Here is a 23,880-nt window from a genome sequence, read left to right on the forward strand (position 1 = left end):
GTAGCGAATTAGCAACTTTTCAACTACTTACTTATTTTTAGCTAATTTTCAACTAATTAGCATGTTAGCTAACCCTAACCCTAACCTTAACCCTTTTAACTAACCATTTGCCTAACCCTAACCCTAACCTTAACCCTTTAACCTAACTCCTAAACTTAACCCTAACCTTAACCCTTACCCTCAACCCCTAACCAAGCTAACGTTAGCCACCTACTTTTTCAAATTGTTATTATATTGTACATTTTGCAATTCGTTATATATTGTATGTTTTGAAAATTCTTAACATATAAGAACTGTAATTCGTAACATTTAATATGAAATGGGTGATGACAATCCACAAATGATGAATACATAGGCCTACAATACCAAATTTAACATAAATGGAGTGAGACACTGAATTCAAACCCAGAATAATATGAAATGCTCTGAGACCAGGTTGGAGAGAGACAGCATTACGACACCACTGGAGAGACTTGGAACAGCGATAATAAACCATAACGGCTAGGCTTACTAACTGGGTTAATACAGATGATTACATCATAAACATTGCGCGTGCAGACACCAGGCACTAGAACGCAGGCAGTGACCAGTTGCGCAATTGAGAGTAAGAAACTGGGTTAGAACAAACGGAGGAGCTGAAGAAGGAAGGGATGAACAATGGGTTACCTCGTCTGTAGACACTATTAGCCTCAAACTAATGTAGACACGCACAGAGGGGAGGAAAGAAAGGGGTGAAGGAGGAAGAGAGAGGGAGGAGAGAATGGCACAGTCACATAGAGACAGTGGTGAACAATCGGTGGACGAAGCCTAGCTAAAGAAACAGAAGGAGAGGACAGGAGGTCGGATAAAGGGGATAAACTATGTTCTTTTTTATTTAAAGATGGGGAGTGAAAGAGGGAGTGTTCGCCCTCGGCGTCATAACGCATCCATATATTAGCCCAAACCAAACGCTCCACCGCCCGTCCATGGCGTAAAGACTGGGGTACATAAATATATCTGAAATAATTAAATAATTCGCTGTGGCGAGAAGAGCGTCAGCCGCAGTGTGTCTCTCCTTGCACCACGTAAGCGCAGCCGAAACAGAGACGAGGACAGGGAGGACGGAGAGAGAGAACAAGCCATCCCTTTCCTAGCCGAACCAAGGAGAGAGGAAACGCGACAGGCAGACAACAATGGGAATATAGGTCTATATATACCTAAACCATCTGTGAGCAACCAGCACAGCGGAGGTTTTTGTGGTGTTTTTAGCGGTTAGCTATAAAGGAGACCGGGGATTCGGTGTTGCAGCGGCCGCGCTGAAGAACCGCACATGTCAACACGTTCAAGCTCCACATCTCCATCCCCGCCCTGCGCGGATCGCAGATCCGTCTAACGGCAACGCCAGGCAGGTTATCGAATAACGGAACTGTTAACGGAACCGGGGAACAGTGATGAGAAGGACTCGGATCAATGGTTTTATGATATGAGCCTTTATAAACGAATCAATTAATGAATTACTTATCATCGATGCGAAAGGACCAATCAAACAACTGATTTTATGGATTCATGTTGACATTTTCGGAATGATCCCTATAACCTGCTTTATCGGTGTGATGTGCTTTATCTAAGGATCTATAGGCTATGGGCTCTATTCATGACAGAAATATATACATAAATACCACATTTAGGCTGATGACTTAGTAGTAGTCTTAATTAAAACAACCCATGCGTTTCTTCCTATCTCTATCGATAGATACGTGGACAATTAGGCCTACCCGTTAGATCTATGCGTTTGTCTTTGCATAAAAATATGTTTCGGTTAATTTAAAAACGAGTGAAGCAACCGTTTTTTCCTCCCTCTGCTGTGTTGAGACGTTAGGCAGCAGACAGGCAGTCACAAGCAACACACACCATCCGTCCCTCTGTGGACTGCACCTCTCCATCTATATCCTCCCTCCTTCCTCCCTCCTCTATCCCCCCTCCACTAATCCTCCCCATCCCTCTGTTCCATTCCCAGATTATCCATTTTTATTAATTTGTTAACGTATGAGCTCTTTTAAGGATTAAAAACTGTTCACCCTATCTCAATCCTATACGCCTTTCCTTCACTAGCATATCATCGGCGCATCCAGACACAGACACACAAACTTGACATACACACCGGACAGCTCGCCAATACAACACAGCAGCGATGGAGACAACTAAACTGCCCCCGACCAGCCCGTCCTCCCCGACCACCGGGTTCTCGGTACCGTCAGCAGAGAAAGTGGATGGGTTTCCCCGGCGCTCGATGCGTAGAGCCCGGCAGAGGCGCTCCCACTCCTCGTCCCAGTTCCGCTACCAGAGCTCCCAGGTCGAGCTAACGCCACTGCCGCTGCTCAAAGGTGGGTCCTCTGCTTTCTCCTCAATATCTATTCTATGTAGTAGACCTATTGTAGTACGCTACTACTTTATGTCCTATCAATGTGTATTCTATGTTTATAGTAGGCCTGCCTTTGCTCAAAAATGGGTCCAATACCTGCTTATCAAGCTCTATTCTATGTAGTATGGCCTGTAATATGATTTAGGTTGCAGCCTATTTCCTCAATAGTGTACTTTTGACCAGGGCCCAAAGGCGTGTCCTACATCTCCATCAACTTCGATTCTATCTTTTTTTTCAGGAATAGGCCTACAGCCTAGGCTGTATTCTATGTAATAGGACTATTGATGAAATGTAGTGCACTACATAGGGAATATGATGTCAAAGTAGTGCATTACATATGGAATAAGTAGTGCACTACAGTACATCAACAACATTTATTGATTTGATTTAGTCATTTAAAATCATAAGCCTATCAACGTGCATGGTATAGTCCATTAGGATGTACTGTATGTAGGCTAATAGACCGTATAAACAATTACACTACATGGCCAAAAGTGTGTGGACACCCCTTCAAATTAGTGGATTTGGCTATTTCAGCTACACTCGTAGCTGACAGGTGTATAAAATCGAGTTAACAGCCATGCAATCTCCACAGACAAACATTGGTAGTAGAATGGCCCGTACTGAAGAGCTCAGTGACTTTCAACATGGCACTGTCATAGGATGCCACCTTTCCTACAAGTGAGTTTGTCAAATTTCTGCCCTGCTAGAGCTGCCCTGGTCAACTGTAATTGCTGTTATTGTGAAGTGGAAACGTCAAGGCGCAACAAAGGCCCAGCCGGGAAGTGGTAGGCCACACAAGCTTACAAAACGGGACCGCTGAAGTGCGTAGTGCTTAAAATTTGTCTGTCCTCGGTTGCAACATTCACTACTGAGCTCCAAATATCCTCTGGAAGCAACATCAGCACAAGAAATGTTAGTCGGGAGCTTCTTGCACACAATCCTAAGGTCACCATGCACAATGCCAAGCGTCGGCTGGAGTATTGTAAGCTCGCTGCCATTGAACTCTGGAACAGTAGAAATGCGTTCTTTGGAATGATTAATTACACTTCAACATCGGGCAGTCCGATGGACAAATCTGTGTTTGGCGTATGCCAGGAGAACGCTACTTGCCCGAATGCATAGTGCCAACTGTAAAGTTTGGTGGAGGAGGAATAATAATCTGGGGCTGTTTTTCATGGTTCAGGTCAGGCCCCTTAGTTCCAATGAAGGAAAATCTTAATACTACAGCATACAACGCCATTCTAGACGACACTATGCTTCCAACTTTGTGGCAACAGTTTGGGGAAGGCCCTTTCCTGTTTCAGCATGACAATGCCCCCGTGCACAAAGCGAAGTCTATACAGAAATGGTTTGTTGAAATCAGTGTGGAAGAACTTGACTGGCCTGCATAGAGCCCTGACCTCAACCCCATCGAACACATTTGGGATGAATTGGAATGCTGACTGCGAGCCAGGCCTAATCGCCCAACATCAGTGCCAGAGCTCACGAATGCTCGTGACTGTATGGAAGCAAGTCCCTGCAGAAATGTTCCAACATCTAGTGGAAAGCCTTCCCAGAAAAGCACAGGCTGTTGTAGCAGCAAAGGGTGGGACCAACTCCATATTAATTCCCATATTTTTGGAATGAGATGTTCGACGAGCAGGTGTCCACATACTTTGGGCCATGTAGTGTATGTTTGATGTAGGCTCATCAGGTCATTTCTAATAATTATCAAAGTGAATGAGTCTAGAACAGAGCATCCCATAATGCAGGAGTTCCCAAACCTTTTTGGCCCATGACTCAATTTTGTTATCAACATTTATTTGTAACCCCACCATGTAAAAGGAAGTAATTTAATAAACGGCATTGCCGCTGCTCAAAGGTGGGTCCTCTGCTTTCTCCTCAATATCTATTGAAGTAATTTAATAAATGGCCAATGTTTACTTTTTTAATTGGGGATATGACAGTCTATTACAGATCAGTCTGACAGTACTTTTGACAGTATTTCAATCTGAAGGAAGGATGATTTGTAGTGATTGAAATCAGAATCAGAAAGGTATTAAGTTAAGAAGATCCTCAGGCAATAATTTTGTATCGTCTTCTGTGTGGAAAAGAACATCATCATTGTATTCATAAAGTATCTCAGAGTAGGAGTGCACAGTTTTGTCTTTTCATAATGAATAAGATTACAGGGGACCTGATTCTACATAACCACTTCTGCTCCGAGAAGCTTTGTGAGTACACATGCAACAATACAGTAAAATAAATAAGGATTTGTCCTCCAGACCTCCACATCTCCCTCAAACAGGCTGTTAGCTTGGCACTCATCCCCAGCTTTGATGTCCTCCCCTCAGGCTACAGCATCAGCTTGCCTCCCTGGTCATGGGTCTCCACGCTTTAGCTCACACGCTAACGATGCTAAGGTCACATTTTCACCCACAGGGTAAACTTTCTCCCTCTCCTCTCCTCTCCTCTCCTCTCCTCTCCTCTCCTCTCCTCTCCTCTCCTCTCCTCTCCTCTCCTCTCCTCTCCTCTCCTCTCCTCTCCTCTCCTCTCCTCTCCTCTCCTCTCCTCTCCTCTCCCTTTTTAGTTTAATTATGTATTATTTTACCTTTATTTGACTAGGAAGTTGAGGCAGAGAATCAAGAGTTAATTCGACCCAAGAGTTATTGCGACCCAAATGGCAATATATTCCCTTTGTAGTGCATTACTTTTGACCAGAGCCCTATGGTCAATAGTAGTGCACTACATAGAAAATACTGTGCCATTTGAAACACAGCCAGTGAACCTATAACAGAGGCCTGGTCATGTTTCTAGAACATTATAGCATTACTCATACAGATTCTTTACTGAATCCAATTAAATTCTGAATCAATTACAATCAAATTAAATACAGCAGTGTTTTTTAGTCCTGGTCCTGGGAACCCAAATGGGTTCACATTTTAGTTTTTGCCCTACTGTAGCGCTACACACCTGTTCCAACTAATCAACTCATCATCAAACCTTTGATGAGTGGAATCAGGTGTGTTAGTGCTTGGGCAAAACCAAAAAATGGACACCCCTTCCTTCGGGTCCCCAAAACCAGGATTAGGAAACACTGGAATACAACAATCAATTAAAATACAGTTGGATAAGTAATAGAATATGCAGACGATGAAGGGCACACAGTTAGAATCCAGAGGCATAAGGGGGTTCTGTCTGTGTGTGAGTGTTTTTGTGTGTGAGAGCTCTGGGCGCAGAAGCCGTTGGCAGAGCCTTGCTCCCTAAGAAAGACCAGATAGTTTCTCGTGATCGCGCGCACACACACACACACACACACACATACACACACACACACACACACACACACACACACACACACACACACACACACACACACACACACACACACACACACACACACACACACACACACACACACACACACACACACACACACACACACACACACACACACAATTATACCCTTGCCAATCGTACCTTAAAAGAGCCTATAGTGTACTTTTAGGGGACAAAATAGTATCTTTCTTACATATAGTCTACAGGTACAAAAGTGTAACTTTAGAAAAGGTGTGCCTTTTCAGGGTATCACCATAGTGACAAACCCGTTTTTTCCTTTTAAGTGACAAAAACATACCTGTTCTCTATACCGAGTCCTAAAATGTACACACCCCTCCATCATTCAACTTCTGACACCAATGTAGCAAGTTCAAGGGTATCCCTGAATGGGACTTGAACCTGGATCCAGCAACTGTAAAGTCAACACCTTAACCATTATGCCACAAAGTCCATACCTCATGGCAGTGTTGTGTTAAGGTCACTATGTTATCCATTACAGCCCTTTAGTGTGAAATGCTCTTATGGAAGCCTATATGAAGACTTCAGAAGTGGCAGCAGACATACTCAAACTTTAACTAACTTAACTATAGACTTTTTAAACTGGCACAACACTTCCACTCATGGGTGGCGAAAAATAACTAACCGAAAGCCACACACCCACTAAGCCACGCCTTCAATATAAGGCTGGCACAGGTGTATTCATCATTGTGCCTTATGTTGGGTACAAATATGTACCTTTCTTCAATACATTGTCAATTTGTAGCTTTTCTGCTAAGCAAAGGTACAGATTAGTGCCAACAAGAATTGTTTTTAATATGTGTTTTTGCATGTACTGTACATTGAGTGATTTACTGTTTGATAAATACAAAAATGCTAACTATCCCAATATTTTTTTGCAACTGTTACTGAAATGGTTGTTCCAGTTTAAAATACATAGGTGGTCTCCTCACACTGTTTTTAATGCTGGCAGCCATTATACATGCAAGTTGCGGGTGAATACACATTTGAACTGTTGGATGGACTAACACTGGCTGGATTCCTTTAGGAATTACTAAACACTTTGCAAGCCAGCATAATGTGACTTGCAGGTAGGGTTTCAAAATGCTGGTAAATTTCCCTTGTTTTCAAGAAATCCCGGTGTGATGATTCCTGGAAATCCTTCAAACAGGTTTTAAACTTAGGAATTTTGGGAGACTTACCAGAATTTTGCAAACTTACTTGCAGGCCCGATGTGGCCTGTAAACCATGAGTTTCAGGCCACTGTATTAGGATAAAGCTAGGTCTCAAAATAAGGCCTTATGAGATATGTAATGTATTGTGATAAAGACTTTAATTATAATAATAACATTCACCTAAGAACTCATTTGATGAAGGCCACAGGACTAAAAATGAATTAATTCAACAACCACGTCTCTTTCACTAAAGGTCATGAACAGTCAAAATCATGTTTCTCATGAAATTGGATGATATATGAAACCAGAACAAAGTATGATGACCAAAGTATGAACAACTATTGTTGCTTCTGCATAAATAAAGTTTGATCATAAAGTTACTGGTCCCCTCCCCCATGTCAAACTCTTGGATTCAGGAGGCGGGATTATTAAAGGGAATGGCTGATATCACCCTAATTCACTTTTTTAATACACCAATGGTAACCTTATAATCTCTTACCTAATAAAACCAATATTGTAACCAATATCGGAGAAGGCATGTTTGCAGAGTTGCGTGGTTTATAGCCAGATAGCTACTCTACTGGTGCCAAAATTTGACTGTAGGGTGTCAGGAAATATAATTAAAAGTGTACACTATTCATCTATGGCAAAGATATTTATATGATTCCTTTTCATTTGTGTCTGGTGTTAGCTGGTTACTTCAGCCAGCATGGAACAGGGGGGGGGGGAAGGTTTGTTCAAAACTATGACGCAGTTGTCACATCCGTCTGTGCTGCTGTGAACCGCATCACAAGAGACATGCCAAATCGGAGATGTGTAAAATAGGGTTGAAGTCGGAAGTTTACATATACCTCAGCCAAATACATTTAAACTCAGTTTTTCACAATTCCTGACATTTAATCCTAGTAAAAATTCACTGTCTTAGGTCAGTTAGGATCAGCACTTTATTTTAAGAATGTGAAATGTCAGAATAATAGTAGAGATAATGATTTATTTCAGCTTTCATCACATGCCCAGTGGGTCAGAAGTTTGCATACCCTCAATTAGTATTTGGTAGTATTGCCTTTAAATTGTTTAACTTGGGTCAAACGTTAAAGGTAGCCTTTCACAAGCTTCCCACAATAAGTTGGGTGAATTTTGGCCCATTCCTCCTGACAGAGCTGGTGTAACTGAGTCAGGTTTGTAGGCCTCCTTGCTCGCGTACACTTTTTCTATGGGATTGAGATCAGGGCTTTGTGATGGCCACTCCAATACCTTGACTTTGTTGTCCTTAAGCCATTTTGCCACAACTTTGGAAGTATGGTTGTGGTCATTGTCCATTTAGAAGACCCATTTGCAACCAAGCTTTGTCTTGAGATGTTGCTTCAATATATCCACATAATTTTCCTGCCATCTATTTTGTGAAGTGCACCAGTCCCTCCTGCAGCAAAGCACCCCCATAAGATGATGCTGCCTCCCCCCGTGCTTCACAGTTGGGATGGTGTTCTTTGACCCCCGCCATAAAAAAGCCTCCCCTTTTTCCTCCAAACATAATGATGGTCATTATGGCCAAACAGTTCTATTTTTCTTTCATCAGACCAGAGGACATTTCTCCAAAAAGTACGATCTTTGTCCCCATTTGAGGTTGCAAACCGTAGTCTTTTTTATGGTGGTTTTGGAGCAGTGGCTTCTTCCTTGCTGAGCGGACTTTAAGGTTATGTCCATATAGGACTCGTTTTACTGTGGAAAGAGATACTTTTGTACCTGTTTCCTCCAGCATCTTCACAAGGTCCTTTGCTATTGTTCTGGGGTTGATTTGCACTTTTCACACCAAACTACATTCATCTCTTGGAGACAGAATGCGTCTCCTTCCTGAGCTGTATGACGGCTGCGTGGTCCCATGGTGTTTATACTTGCGTACTATTGTTTGTACAGATGAACGTGGTACCTGCAGGCATTTGGAAATTGCTCCCAAGGATGACCCTGACTTGTGGAGGTCTACAATTTTGGCTTATTTCTTTTGATTGTCCCATGATTTCAAGCAAAGAGACACTGCGTTTGAAGGTAGGCCTTGAAATACACCTCCAATTGACTCAAATTATGTCAATTAGCCTATCAGGAGCTTCTAAAGCCTTCTAAAGCCATAACATAATCCAAGCTGTTTAAAGGCACAGTCATTGATGAAATGTCAATGTAATTTGAGCTTTGTGTGTCAGCAAATGTGCTTGAGATGATTTTACTCTAACTCGTTGTGTGAAGTACTTAAAGTAAAACTACTATAAAGTACTACTTGAGTAATTGTTTGGGGTATATTTTTTGACAACCTTTACTTCACTACATTCCTAAAGAAAATAATGTGCTTTTTACTCCATACATTTTCCCTGACACCCAAACATACTCGTTAAATTTTGAATACTTAGCAGGACAGGAATTTATTCAATTCCCTCACTTATCAAGAGAACATCCCTGGTCATCCCTACTGCCTCTGATCTGGTGGAATCACTAAACAAATCAAATTTATTTATATAGCCCTTCGTACATCAGCTGATATGTCAAAGTGCTGTACAGAAACCCAGCCTAAAACCCCAAACAGCAAGCAATGCAGGTGTTGAAGCATGTTGGCTAGGAAAAACTCCCTAGAAAGGCCAAAACCTAGGAAGAAACCTAGAGAGGAACCAAGCTATGAAGGGTGGCCAGTCCTCTTCAGGCTGTGCTGGGTGGAGATTATAACAGAACATGGCCAAGATGTTCAAATGTTCATAAATGACCAGCATGGTCAAATAATAGGTCTGGGACAGGTAGCACGTCCGGTGAACAGGTCAGGATTCCATAGCCGCAGGCAGAACAGTTGAAACTGGAGCAGCAGCACGGCCAGGTGGACTGGGGACAACAAGGAGTCATCGTGCCAGGTAGTCCTGAAGCATGGTCCTAGGGCTCAGGTCCTTCGAGAGAGAGAAAAAAAAGAGAGAAAGAGAGAATTAGAGAGAGCATAATTAAAATTACACAGGACACTGGATAAGACAGGAGAAGACACATAAACTACTGCAGCATAAATACTGGAGGCTGAGAAAGGAGGGGTCAGGACACACTGTGGCCCCATCTGATGATACCCCCGGACAGGGCCAAACAGGAAGGATATAACCCCACCCACTTTGCCAAAGCACAGCCCCCACACCACGAGAGGGATATCTTCAACCACCAACTTACCATCCTGAGACAAGGCTGAGTATAGCCCACAAAGATCTCCGCCATGGTACAACCCAGACAGGAAGATCACATCAGTGACTCAACCCACTCAATAGACGCACCTCTCCTAGGGACGGCATGAAAGAGCACCAGTAAGCCAATGACTCAGCCCCTGGAATAGGGTTAGAGGCAGAGAATCCCAGTGGAAAGAGGGGAACCGGCCAGGCAGAGACAGCAAGGGCAGTTCGTTGCTCCAGAGCCTTTCAGATTCACCTTAACACTCCTGGGCCAGACTATACTCAATCATTTGACTGACTGAAGAGATGAGTCTTCAGTAAAGACTTAAAGGTTAAGACCGAGTTTGCGTCTCTCACATGGGTAGGCAGACCATTCCATAAAAAGGAGTTCTATAGGAGAAAGCCCTGCCTCCAGCTGTTTGCTTAGAAATTCTAGGGACAATTAGGAGGCCTGCGTCTTGTGACCGTAGCGTACGTGTAGGTATGTACGGCAGGACCAAATCAGTGAGATAGGTAGGAGCAAGCCCATGTAATGCTTTGTAGGTTAGCAGTAAAACCTTGAAATCAGCCCTTGCCTTGACAGGAAGCCAGTGTAGGGAGGCTAGCACTGGAGTAATATGATCACATTTTTTGGTTTTAGTCAGGATTCTAGCAGCCGTATTTAACACTAACTGAAGTTTATTTAGTGCTTTATCCGGGTAGCCGGAAAGTAGAGCATTGCAGTAGTCTAACCTAGAAGTAACAAAAGCATGGATTAATTTTTCTGCATCATTTTTGGACAGAGCATTTCTGATTTTTGCAATGTTACGTAGATGGAAAAAAGCTGTCCTTGAAACAGTCTTGATATGTTCGTCAAAAGTGAGATCAGGGTCCAGAGTAACGCCGATGTCCTTCACAGTTTTATTTGAGACGACTGTACAACCATTAAGATTAATTGTCAGATTCAACAGAAGATCTCTTTGTATCTTGGGACCTAGAACAAACATCTCTGTTTTGTCTGAGTTTAAAAGTAGAAAGTTTGCAGCCATCCACTTCCTTATGTCTGAAACACAGGCTTCTAGCGAGGGCAAATTTAGGGGCTTCACCATGTTTCATTGAAATGTACAGCTGTGTGTCATCCGCATAGCAGTGAAAGTTAACATTATGTTTTCGAATGACATCCCCAAGAGGTAAAATATATAGTGAAAACAATAGTGGTCCTAAAACAGAACCTTGAGGAACACCGAAATGTACTGTTGATTTGTCAGAGGACAAACCATTCACAGAGACAAACTGATATCTTTCTGACAGATAAGATCTAAACCAGGACAGAACTTGTCCGTGTAGACCAATTTGGGTTTCCAATCTCTCCAAAAGAATGTGGTGATCAATGGTATCAAAAGCAGCACTAAGGTCTAGGAGCAAGAAGACAGATGCAGAGCCTCGGTCTGATGCCATTAAAAGGTCATTTACCACCTTCACAAGTGCAGTCTCAGTGCTATGATGGGGTCTAAAACCAGACTGAAGCATTTCGCATACATAGTTTTTCTTTAGGTAGGCAGTGAGTTGCTGTGCAACAGCTTTTTCAAAAAAAATTGAGAGGAATGGAAGATTCGATATAGGCCGATAGTTTTTTTTATATTTTCTGGGTCAAGGTTTGGCTTTTTCAAGAGAGGCTTTATTACTGCCACTTTTAGTGAGTTTGGTACACATCCGGTGGATAGAGAGACGTTTATTATGTTCAACATAGGAGGGCCAAGCACAGGAAGCAGCTCTTTCAGTAGTTTAGTTGGAATAGGGTCCAGTATGCAGCTTGAAGGTTTAGAGGCCATGATTATTTTCATCAAAACACAAATGCTTTGTTTGCAAATTATGTCTTGAGTGTTGCTGTAAATCTGTAAATAAAATTGTTTTTTCCACCTCATCAATCTACACACAGTACCCCATAATGACAAAGCCAATACAGGGTTTTAGAAATGTTTGCAAATGTATTAGAAATAAAAATGTGATATTACATTTACATAAGTATTCAGACCCTTAACATCTATGGCAGGGGTGGGCAACACCAGTCCTCGAGGGCCATCACTAGCAAACACCAGCTGATTAATCAGATTGCATTCTAAATTGAAGATCATGAGTAAGATCATGAGTAGGTGATTATTGGATTAATTTGTGTTAGCTGGGCCTGGGGAATAACTGTGACACCAATCAGGCCCTCGAGGACGGTTGATAGTAACGTACGCTAACGTGCGCTAATGTGACAAGAATGACGTTGTAAGTAACAGCAAACCTTCCAGGACATAGACATGTGTTATATGGGCAGAAAGCTTATATTCTTGTTAATCTAACTGCACTGTCCAATTTACAGTAGCTTTTACAATGAAAAAATGCAATGCTATTGTTTGAGGAGAGTGCACAACAACAAAAAAACATTTATCACGTCAACTGGTTTGATACCTTCAGTTCAAGGTAAATAATGTACTTACATTCAGTAATATTGCTCTGATTTGACATCCTGGGGGTCCCAGAGATACAATGTCGCATAGTTTTGTTTGATAAAATACATGTTATATTAAAATGTAGGAACTGGGTTCTACAGTTTGAACCCCTGCTGTCTCTGGCTCCACGTCCACCCTGCCTGGCCATCTTGATGTGTGAAAGTTAGTGTATAAGCAAATGATCCATCATGTATGACATTCCTGGGAGTGTGTAAACTTACATTTTGTATTACCATAACATTTTTGTATGTTTTCTGTAGTTAGGTACTTGAAATTTTATCAGTTGACCAATTCAGCACATTTGGGGAGACTTGATACAAAATACTGTGCAGTATTTCAATGCTTCACTGGATCAATCTGGAACTTTGCACACACACTGCTGCCATCTAGTGCCCAAAATCAAACTAACGCCTAAACTGTAATATTATATTATGACCTTTCTCTTTCATTTCAAAGACAATGATGAAAAAAAAGAATAACGCTTTTTTTCTGTTTGTACTATCTTTTACCAGATCTAATGTGTTATATTCTCCTACATTAATTTCACATTTCCACAAACCTCTCATTATTTCCTTTCAATTGTATGAAAAATATGCATATCCTTGCTTTAGGTCCTGAGCTACAGGCAGTTAGATTTGGGTATGTCATTTTAGGCGAAAATTGAAAAAAAGGTCCTTAAATGAACTCAGTACTTTGTTGAAGCACCTTTGGCAGTGATTACAACCTTGAGTCTTCTTGGGTATGACGCAACACACATGTATTTGGGGAGTTTCTCCCATTCTTCTCTGCAGATCCTTTCAAGCTCTGTCAGGTTGGACGGGGAGCGTTGCTGCACAGCTATTTTCAGGTCTCTCCAGAGATGTATGATCGGGTTCAAGTCCGAGCTCTGGTTGGGCCACTCAAGGATATTCAGAGACTTGTCCCGAAGCCACTCCTGCCTTTTCTTGGCTGTGTGCTTATGGTCGTTGTCCTGTTGGAAGATGACATTTTGCCACAGGCGGAGGTCCTGAGCGCTCTGGAGCAAGTTTTCATCAAGGATCTCTCAGTACTTTTCTCCGTTCATCTTTCCTTCGATCCTAACTAGTCTTCCAGTCCCTGCCGCTGAAAAACATCCCAACAGCATGATGCTGTCACCACCATGCTTCACCGTAGGGATGGTGCTACGTTTCCTCCAGATGTGACGCTTGGCATTCAGCCCAAAGAGTTCAATCTTGGTTTTCATCAGACCAGAGAATCTTGTCCTTTAGGTGCCTTTTGGCAAACTCCAAGCAGGCTGTCATGTGACTTTTACTGAGGAGTGGCTTCCGTCTGGCCGCTTTATAATAAAGACCTGATTGGTGGAGTGCTGCAGAGATGGTTGTCATTCTGGAACAAGCAACCTTTCAAACCAGAGGCAGATGCCATTCCCGTCCACAACACACTAGCAAAACCAAAAACTACTTGAAGGTAACAGTGCTCATTGTTGCCCCTAGTGGCCGGTTTCCACACCATCTTCCTTCATCTTCAGACATGGATGGATGTTGAATACTGACTCGTATCACGGGTGACCTGCCTGAATATTGATAATATTGAACCATCATATAGAAGTAAACTTGTAGTCACATAATGATATGGTGTGTGATCCTCCCACTACGACTCGGGAAATCATGCAAGTTAATGTCAGTGTTAAATAACGTATGATGAACTTCACAGGGTGGTGAAAGTGCACGGTGATCTTTTAATGCTCATTTCCAATAAATATTGAGTGTCTGATTCTGGTGACGTGATGGTAGCTGCTTGACTGCTTGGATGCCATAATAATGTCATCATGTAGACTAGCCTACCAGCACAGCCTACCCGCACTGTATCTGCAAGCTGTTTGCTGGAGCGCACGTGCCATGACCAGAGTAGGCACATTTGCTATTTAACGCAAAGTCTTTGTGACAAAACTATCAGTAGAGCTGAAAATGTGATGTAAACACACCGAACACATGTACCGATTTTTATTCGGTACATGAAAACTTAAGAGAAAAAGTACATTTTGTGTGCACTATGTTATCACATGGTGATTTTTAGTCTGTTTGGTGGAAACACCATTGGTGGGAAAATACGCATATTTTCTTTATGTGGATTTTTAAATATTCACATGAAAATCTTTTGCCAATTGAATGGAAGCCTAACTTATGTCAATCTCGATAAACAGAAAATACTTCTGTTTGTAGGCCTATTCAGTATCGAAGGGTTTGTTTGACAATCTCAGAATGTCATTAAACCTTTCGGTGTTGTGTAACAGATGTTTCTTTCCATTTATCAGATGGCTGCTGCACAGTTTTTAATGCTAGAATTATTTTTTGGAAGAACGTGCGTAGATAGCCTACAGGAGACTTTTGAAGTATCCTAATCAGATTAAAACATTGTGACTGGTTGTGTTTATGCCACATATAAAAGGTAATACATTGTAAAATATAAATTACAAATCTTTGTGTTAAATAACTCCTATATTAAACACAAATCTCAAAGGCTATATTAAAGAGTTAGGTTCTAGGTGCGCGAGGAGTAGTTGTACGGATTGGAGAGGAGGCAGAGCACCATTAAGCTTTCCTTAATAACTGGGCCTGCTGGGAGGATATGTCTTTGTTTACACAGGCAGCCCAATTGGCAGCCCAATTATGGTATTCTTCTCCCTAATTGGTCTTTTGACCATTCAGATCAGCTCTGAAAAAGATCTGATGTGAACATTTATGATGTGATTGGTCAAAAGACCAATTAGTGGAAAAAAAGATCAGAATTGGGCTGCCTGTGTAAACGCAGCTTATGTGGTCACATAGGACGACTTGGGAGAATGATGATCCGCAACAGACAGCATATCTCAGTATGAGAATTGAAAATACAGCCAGACTGGCCTGTTACTGTCCCTTTCCAGACCTTGTACATTATTGAGTGGAGAATAATTGAAAATTATTGAATGAAACATTCAAATCACAGGGCTTTTGCACCATTATTCAAATTACATGTTCACTGCAGCCTAGAGTAGAATGTTGAAAATTGGTGCAGCTTTGAATGATTTTTTTGTGTTGTATGAATGCTAGTCAGCCTATTGCAGATCTGGACATATACGATCCACCTACTACCATTGTCACTATGAATGGTGGGTGAGGGCAGGATATATAGGTAGACTGTAGACCATATTGACCTGGTGGTATAGTAATAGTTAGCACACGGAAAAGCGTAGTGCATAAGGGAAGTACCAAAACACCTTGATATACAGTGGGAAGAAAAAGTATGTGAACCCTTCAGAATTACTTAGATTTCTGCATAAATTGGTCATAAATTGGTTCTGATCTTCATCTAAGTCACAACATTAGACAAACACAGTCTGCTTAATATTATTAAACTAATAACAGACAAACAATTATAAATGTTCAAGTCTTTATTGAACACATCGTGTAAACATTCACAATGCAGGCTGGAAAAAGTATGTGGATTTAAAAACAAGTTGACCCTGCTTTGGCAGCAATAACATCAACCAAACATTTTCTGTAGTTATGGATCAGACCTGCACGATGGTCAGGAGGAATTTTGGACCATTCCTCTTTACAAAACTGTTTCAGTTCCACAATATTCTTGGGCTGTCTGGTGTGAACCTCTCTGTTGAGGTCATGCCGTAGCATTTCAATCGGGTTGAGGTCAGGACTGACTGGGCCACTCCAGAAGGTGTATTTCTTCTGTTCAAGCCATTCTGTTATTGATTTACTTCTGTCTTTTTGGTTGTTGTCCTGTTGCTTCACTTAACTTCTGTTGAGCTTCAATTGGCGGATAGATACATTCTCCTACAAAATGTCTTGATAAACTTGAGAAAGAATTTTTCCATCGATGATTGCAAGCTGTCCAGCCTTGAGGTAGCAAAGCAGTCCCAAACCATGATGCCCCCTAAGAAGAGACTTGCTTTGGCCAAGAAACACAAGCAATGGACATTAGAATGGTGGAAATCTGTCCTTTGGTCTGATGAGTGCAAATCTGAGATGTTTGGTTCCAACCACTGTTTCTTTGTGAGATGCAGAGTAGGTGAATGAATGATCTCTGCATGATTTATTCAGAATTTAAGGCACATTTAACCAGCATGGCTACCACAGCATTCTGCTCTGCAGCGATACGCCATCCCATCTGGTTTGCGCTTAGTGGGACTATCATTTGTTTTTCAACAGGACAATGACCCAACACATCTCCAGGCTGTGTAAGGGCTATTTGACCAAGAAGGAGAGTGATGGAGTGCTGCATCAGGTGACCTGGCCTCCACAATCACCCAACCTCAACCCAATTGAGATGGTTTGGGATGAGTTGGATCGCAGAGTGAAGGAAAAGCAGCCAACAAGTGTTCAGCATATCTGGGAAGTCCTTCAAGACTGATGGAAAATCATTCCAGGTGAAGCTTGTAAAGAGAATACCAAGAGTGTGCAAATCTGTCATCAAGGCAAAGGCTGGCTACTTTGAAAAATCTAAAATATTTGGTTACTACATGATTCCATATATGTTATTTCATAGCTTTCATGTCTTCACTATTATTCTACAATGTAGAAAATTTGAGAAATAAAGAAAACCCCTTGAATGAGTAGGTGTGTCAAAACTTGGTACTGTAGGTGAGGTGCATGCTAGCAGGTGAGGAAATTTGACTAGGATGGAGAAATTATGCACCAAAACCTGCAAAAGGGTAATGTTAACCCTCTTCTGTGCCCAATAAAACAACACACAACCCTCCCCAAAGCAAAAAAAAAGTTAGACAACCCTGCCTTATTCTGTACCCAGCCCAGTACATTTTGGACTGTCCCTTATGTGGTGATGCTGTGTTGTGTTCTCTGAGATGTAAGACACATTTCCTGAAAGGGACATAATAAAGAAATTGTTGTTCTATGTCCTCACTCTCACTGTCTCTCTTTCTTTTTCTCTCTCTCTCTCTCTCTCTCTCTCTCTCTCTCTCTCTCTCTCTCTCTCTCTCTCTCTCTCTCTCTTTCTCTCTCTCTTTCTCTTTCTCTCTCTCACTGCGTCACAATGTGGGTGAGGTTAGACAATGAGAGAGAGACGGAGGAGGGCTGCTGCTATAATAGTGGCTCTTCGTCTCACACACACACGCACGCATACACACACACACACACACACAGCCAAAACAGAAAAAGTGTTTTTTAAAGACGAGAGTAGTAGTTGCTCATCTCATGTAGAAAGCCACAGAGACAAGGAGGGAGGGAGGGAGGGAGGGAGGGAGGGAGGGAGGGAGGGGAGGGAGGGAGGGAGGGAGGGAGGGAGGGAGGGAGGAGAGGTACCCAGGGATATGGAGGGAGGAAGGGGAAGAGAGTAAGACAGAAGAGCAACATAGATGATGTCATCCCCTCTCTCTCTCTCTCTCTCTCTCTCTCTTTCGACCTTTCCCCATCTCTCTCGTCTCCCTCTCCCTCTTTCTCTCTCCGTTTCCCTGTATCTCTCGCTCTGTCTCTCCCTTTCCCCCATCTCTGTCCTGTCTCTCTATCTCTTCTCCCTCTCTCTGTGGTAGTACTATATTTAGCTCTGGCTGTGAGTGTGTGTTGCCGGGTGTCTGAATCAGTGATGCTTCTTCATGTCTGCCCCTTAAAGATGTCTGCACACCTTTAAACTCCATGTTTATTTCACGTTCTTTCTCTCTCCTACCCTTTCACTCTCTGGCTCTCTCTTTCTCTCTTTTCCGCTCTCTCCATCCCTGTTTCCACAAACTCACTGTCTCCAATTTAATTTGTATTTTTCTGCCACTGTGCTCTGGAAGCTACAATATGTACACTTAGAAAAAACGGTACCAAAAGGGTTCTTCAACTGTCCCAGTAGGATAACCCTTTTTGGTTCCATGTAAAATTATTTTTAGTTCCAGGTAGAACTCTTTTCGGTTCTACCTGTGTAAAGGGTTCAATCAGTTCTCCTATGGGGACAGCCGACGAACCCTCTTAGGTTCTAGATAGCACCTTTTTTCTAAGATTGTAGCTCTCTCTCTCTCTCTCTCTCTCTCTCTGTCTCTCTTATTCAAGTTCGCTCCCCCTCTCTCCATCCCTTTCCCTACCACCCCCTCCTGTATCGCTAATCTTCCCTACCAAGCAAAAATGTATCTTTAAGTGATACCCTATTCTCTATATAGTTTACTACTTTTGAACAGAGCCCCATTGGTCCATTGGGGACACACACTCTATTCCCAGCACAATTCCTTTCCTTGATACTGTAGCCCAGGGATGGGCAACTTTGATGGGGATTGGGGCCACAAAAAATTGGAACTCATCATGAGGCGACGCAGTGGCTTGCGGGTCTGCGTACCCACATCCATACCCACACATGCAGTCTAGTGATTTATACAATCAATATATTTGTGCAGTTAAACTACTTAAATATCTTAACTAAACCCCCTGTATATAGCCTCACTATGTTATTTTAATTATTTAAAACTTTTATTGTTATTATATTTTTACTTACCTATTTTTTATTTAAAACTGTATTGTTGGTTAAGGGCTTGTAAGTAAGCATTTCACTGCAAGGTCTACTACACCTGTTGTAAACGGCATGTGTGACAAATAACATTTGATTTGATTGAAATGCAGGACCGGCCTTAACCTTTTTAACATTTACCGCGTCATGATGGCACAGAGAAATATTTCATACAATTCTACACATTTTGCCATGGGTCGCAGAGATAATGTTATAATTTGCATTATAAAGGAAGTTTTCTTCAATTCTACATATTTTACCATTGGGCAGAGAGAAAATGTTGTAATTTTACAACAAATTTCATTTTGCCATGTTAATATTTTTTTTTACTAGGCAAGTCAGTTAAGAGCAAATTCTTATTTTCAATGACGGCCTAGGAACGGTGGGTTAACTGCCTGTTCAGGGGCAGAACGACAGATTTTGTACCATGTCAGCTCGGGGATTTGAACTTTTTCGGTTACAAGTCCAATGCTCTAACCACTAGGCTACACTGCCGCCCCTGATATAGGGATATGATATCTGATTGCAAGTGATTTACAAAATCAATGGGGCCCCATTGGAGGTCGGGGCCCCATTGGAGGTCAGGGCCCCTGGGCATGTGCCTTGTGTGCCCTGTCGATATTTGGCCATGATTACTCGTTGGCCATGATAACTAGTTTTAGATAACTGGCTAGAGTAAATTACCAAGCTCCCGAGTGGCGCAGCAGTCTAGGGCACTGCATCTCAGTAATAGAGGCGTCACTACAGACACCCTGGTTCAAATCCAGGTTGTATCACAATCAACTGTGATTGGGAGTCCCATAGGGCAAAGCACAATTGGCCCAGTGTTGTCTGGGTTTGGCCAGTGTAGTCTGTCATTGAAAATAAGAATTTGTTCTTAATTGACTTGCCTGGTTAAATGAAAAAAACATTTACTGACATGGCTATTTGAGGAACTGTCAGTGACTGACATACTTAAACAAAAGAAACACTGCTGATGCACAACCACATTTTAAAATTGCATCTTGTGTATTCTACTATTCTAATTCTCAACAGTACGTTGAGACCCCAAAAATGTAAATGTTTTGCGGGAGGCCCCCCCCCCCCTTTTGGAAATCTATCCGCGGCCCCCCCCCCCCCTTTTTGGAAATCAATCCGCGGGCCTCCGTGAGCCGTCTGTTGCCAATCCCTACTCTAGGAATACTCCTTTGCTCTCTTCTTTCTCTCTATTTTCCCTCCCTTTCTCGATCTGTTCTTTCTGGTTCCTAGTTCGGCTCTTCTTCATACAATTACTCCCTATTAAAAACTGATTCGATTTCTCCTTCATAGTCGGACTATGGAGGGAGAGAGAGAGGAATGGATGGAGGGAGGAGAAAAGAATGGAGGGGTGAGACAGAGCTCTACAGTTCGACCATTTTACTCGCATATGCACCTAAATGTTTTGCTGTGCTACCTGGAAGTTTTATTTAGGAGCACCAGTGAGTGAGCCTAACATTTTTGGGGATTCTAGCATTAATATCTAAAATATTTTTCATTGTGTTACAATTTTTTTGCGTGGGGTGCAGGTGCCTACATTTTTCAACTTAAGTGCACATGTGCTCCTTATAAAAAAGGTCAGCGTAGAGCCCTGTGAGAGGGAAGGAGGGATGGGGGAAAGGGTTGGAGTGGTGAGAAGAGGGGAGGGATGGATGCACATTTTTAACAGAGACTTTGAACATTTAGTTCTCACAAATTACTGTTTGGTGTTACCTTGATGTGATCAAAAAGTGCAGCCTGTTGGTTTAACGGTTTTGACTGTTTGCGGGAGTGTTGTGTTTAACTTCTCTCTCTACATCCCTCTCACTCTCCCTCTCTCCATACCTCCCCAGATGCCCCTGTGGCAGAGCTCCATGACCTGTTCTGTAAGAAGCTGCAGCAGTGCTGCGTCCTCTTTGACTTCCTGGACTGTGTTGCTGACCTGAAGGGGAAAGAGATCAAACGAGCTGCACTCAACGAACTGGTGGAGTCTGTTGCTACAAGCAGAGGAGTTCTGATAGAGCCACTCTACCCAGAGGCTATTAAGATGGTGAGAGAGGAGGAGTGAGGGAGGGAGGGAGGAGGAGGCAGGAGGAAGAAGAAAACGTGAGAGGAGAGAGGGAGGGAGAGGGGGGATAATAGTAGCGGAAAGGGGGTGGAAAGTGGATAGAGAAGAGTAGAAGAGTGGAGAAAGGGAGAGAGGGAGGGACGAGAGGAGGTGGAGAGATGTAAAGAACTCTTCAACCGGAGTGTAGAAGAAAATAAAGGATTGGTTGAAGGAGAGAGAAAGAGGGAGGAGAGGAAGAGAGGGACAAGACGAAGGAAGGAGATAGATAGCATTGGAGAAAAGGGTTATGAAGTTCAGAGAAGCCTAGGTTCATTTATTTTCTATTCTCTTATTTTCATCCTTTTCCTTTCCTCCTGCCTCCTCCTCTCCTTTATCCACCTCTCCTCTCCTCTCCATCCTCTTTTAGATCTCAGTGAATATCTTCAGGACATTACCTCCCAGTGAGAACCCAGAGTTTGACCCGGAGGAGGATGAACCCACTCTAGAGGCCTCCTGGCCACACCTGCAGGTACACACACACACACACACACACACACACACACACACACACACACACACACACACACACACACACACACACACACACACACACACACACACACACACACACACACACACACACACACACACACACACACATATATATATATGGGCAGTCACATGATTAGAAACAGATTTTAAATCTATGTTTGTGAAGATGATTCCATCTATCACCTTCTGTCTTTTTTATTTTTATTTAACTCTCAACTGTGTGTGTATGTTTACTCAGCTGGTGTATGAATTCTTTCTGCGTTTCCTGGAGAGCCCAGACTTCCAGCCCTCCATGGCCAAACGCTACGTTGACCAGAAGTTTGTTCTTCAGGTAGATATCCATTTCTTACATGTCTGCCTCTTACAATATGTATTTCAATATGTCTGTCTCTATTTGTGTATTACTCAGACTCTCTGGGTTCTGCATTTTGATAATTTATTTCTCTTTCTCTCTGTGTGTGTGTGTGCGTGTGTGTGTGTGTGTGTGTGTGTGTGTGTGTGTGTGTGTGTGTGTGTGTGTGTGTGTGTGTGTGTGTGTGTGTGCGTGTGCGTAGCTGTTGGAATTGTTTGACAGTGAGGATCCGAGGGAGAGAGAGTACCTAAAGACCATCCTGCATCGTGTCTACGGCAAACTGCTCGGCCTGCGGGCATACATACGCAAACAGATCAACAATATCTTCCTCAGGTACCACGCACACACACACGCTCAGGTATACACACATGCATGTACATGTACACACTCACATACTTACTCACTAACATGCAAACACACACAGACACTCATGTACACTCACACGTTAACATTGCAAATTATGCGTTTGTGTGACAGTGTGTGTGTGTGACCTTTCTCTGTTCTTCCAGGTTTATCTATGAGACCGAGCACTTCAACGGTGTGGCAGAGCTACTGGAGATCCTGGGCAGGTGTGTCTTCTTGTATCACACACTCTTTACCCTCTATGGGGTGCAGGTGCTCAAGTTCTGTAAGATCAATACATGTCACTGAAAGGTCAATTTTTTTGAAAACCAGCCAACATTGCTGTCCTTGAGGACTGAAGCGGTGCATCTCCTCTACACTCTACACCAAGAATGTGCAACTTTGATGGGGTTGGGGGCCACAAAAAATCTGAACTTGTGGGTCTGCGTACCCACATCCATACTCACACATGCAGTCAAATGATTTGTGCAATCAATCTAGTGCAATCAAAACTATTCTTAACTCTGTTAACTAAATGCATTATAAACTCCTAGCCTTTTGGGGGCCCTAGGCAAGATTTGGCCCCCCTACCCCCTACCTCCTACTAATTATTTTTTACTGGCCAATGTCTTGAATGATGGAGAGAAAATGTTTAGTTTTAAAGGGATAGTTCGCCCAAATTACAAAATGACACATTGGTTTCCTTACCTTGTCAGAGTTTTAGCATGTGATGTCATTTGTCCTGGCACAAATGCCATTCGTCATGGGACAGATTTTTCAAACATCATGTTCAGAACCTCTATAAGTGACCTTTATGAGCTTCCCAATCAATTGCAAATACTTTCGGATGATTTATAATTTGGGTTAACTATCCCTTTCAAGCCAAAGTGCAGTCAAAAAGGTGATTTCCCTGTGTTTTATATATATTTACACATTATGAGGTTGGAACAATACTGTGACATTTTTTACATGATGATGCCCTTTTAGTGTTTAGCTGTTTGAAAAGACTGCCCGAAATTTCAGCCTGCTTGGGTGGTTTGGAGTTTTGGACTGCATGGTGTAATTAGTTAATAGACCAATAACAGCTAATTTTCAGTTTTCCCTTCACACTCAGACCACTCCCAGACAGTCCTAGCAAAATTCTTACTTGAGAAATTACTCTTTGCTACAAAGTTATTTTTGTTTATTTTTTACCATTTTATTTTAAAACAATCACTGTAAAGTACTTAATTGTAACCCAGAAATGATTTGATATTGAGATAAAAGCAGCTGCATTGGACTTTTAAAGTTCATTTTCTGCAATTCTACACATTTTGCCATGGCGTGGGGAGAAAATTTTGCAATTTTATAACAAACTTCAAGCAATTCTCCTAATTTTGCCATAGGGCAGAGAGAAGAAAATAGCATATTTCCTGCAATTCGACGTCGGTTGGAGATACATTCTTGCAGTTTTAAAATTAATTTCCTACAATTCTACACATTTTGCCATGACTTAGCCATGTTAATATGATATCTGGGTGAGAGTGACTAATAAAATCATTGGGGGCCTACTGCAGGTCAGGGCCCTGG

General features: G+C 42.3%; 1 protein-coding gene across 2 annotated transcripts in view; it reads left to right on the plus strand.

Annotated features, from left to right (window-relative positions):
• The first annotated feature begins 716 nt into the window (after window positions 1-716).
• Window positions 717-23,880, plus strand: part of LOC135516079 (serine/threonine-protein phosphatase 2A 56 kDa regulatory subunit beta isoform-like) — a 46,130-nt gene continuing 22,966 nt past the window's right edge. For both annotated transcript variants that reach the window (XM_064940092.1, XM_064940093.1), the window contains exons 1-6: window positions 717-2,363; window positions 20,872-21,068; window positions 21,493-21,594; window positions 21,856-21,948; window positions 22,172-22,302; window positions 22,479-22,538. In XM_064940092.1, the coding sequence (XP_064796164.1) occupies window positions 2,171-2,363; window positions 20,872-21,068; window positions 21,493-21,594; window positions 21,856-21,948; window positions 22,172-22,302; window positions 22,479-22,538 (776 nt within the window). In that variant the 5' untranslated portion in view covers window positions 717-2,170. The remainder of the gene's footprint in view (window positions 2,364-20,871; window positions 21,069-21,492; window positions 21,595-21,855; window positions 21,949-22,171; window positions 22,303-22,478; window positions 22,539-23,880) is intronic.

This window comes from Oncorhynchus masou, chromosome 27 (assembly GCF_036934945.1).
Source record: "Oncorhynchus masou masou isolate Uvic2021 chromosome 27, UVic_Omas_1.1, whole genome shotgun sequence".
Lineage (NCBI taxonomy): Eukaryota > Metazoa > Chordata > Actinopteri > Salmoniformes > Salmonidae > Oncorhynchus > Oncorhynchus masou.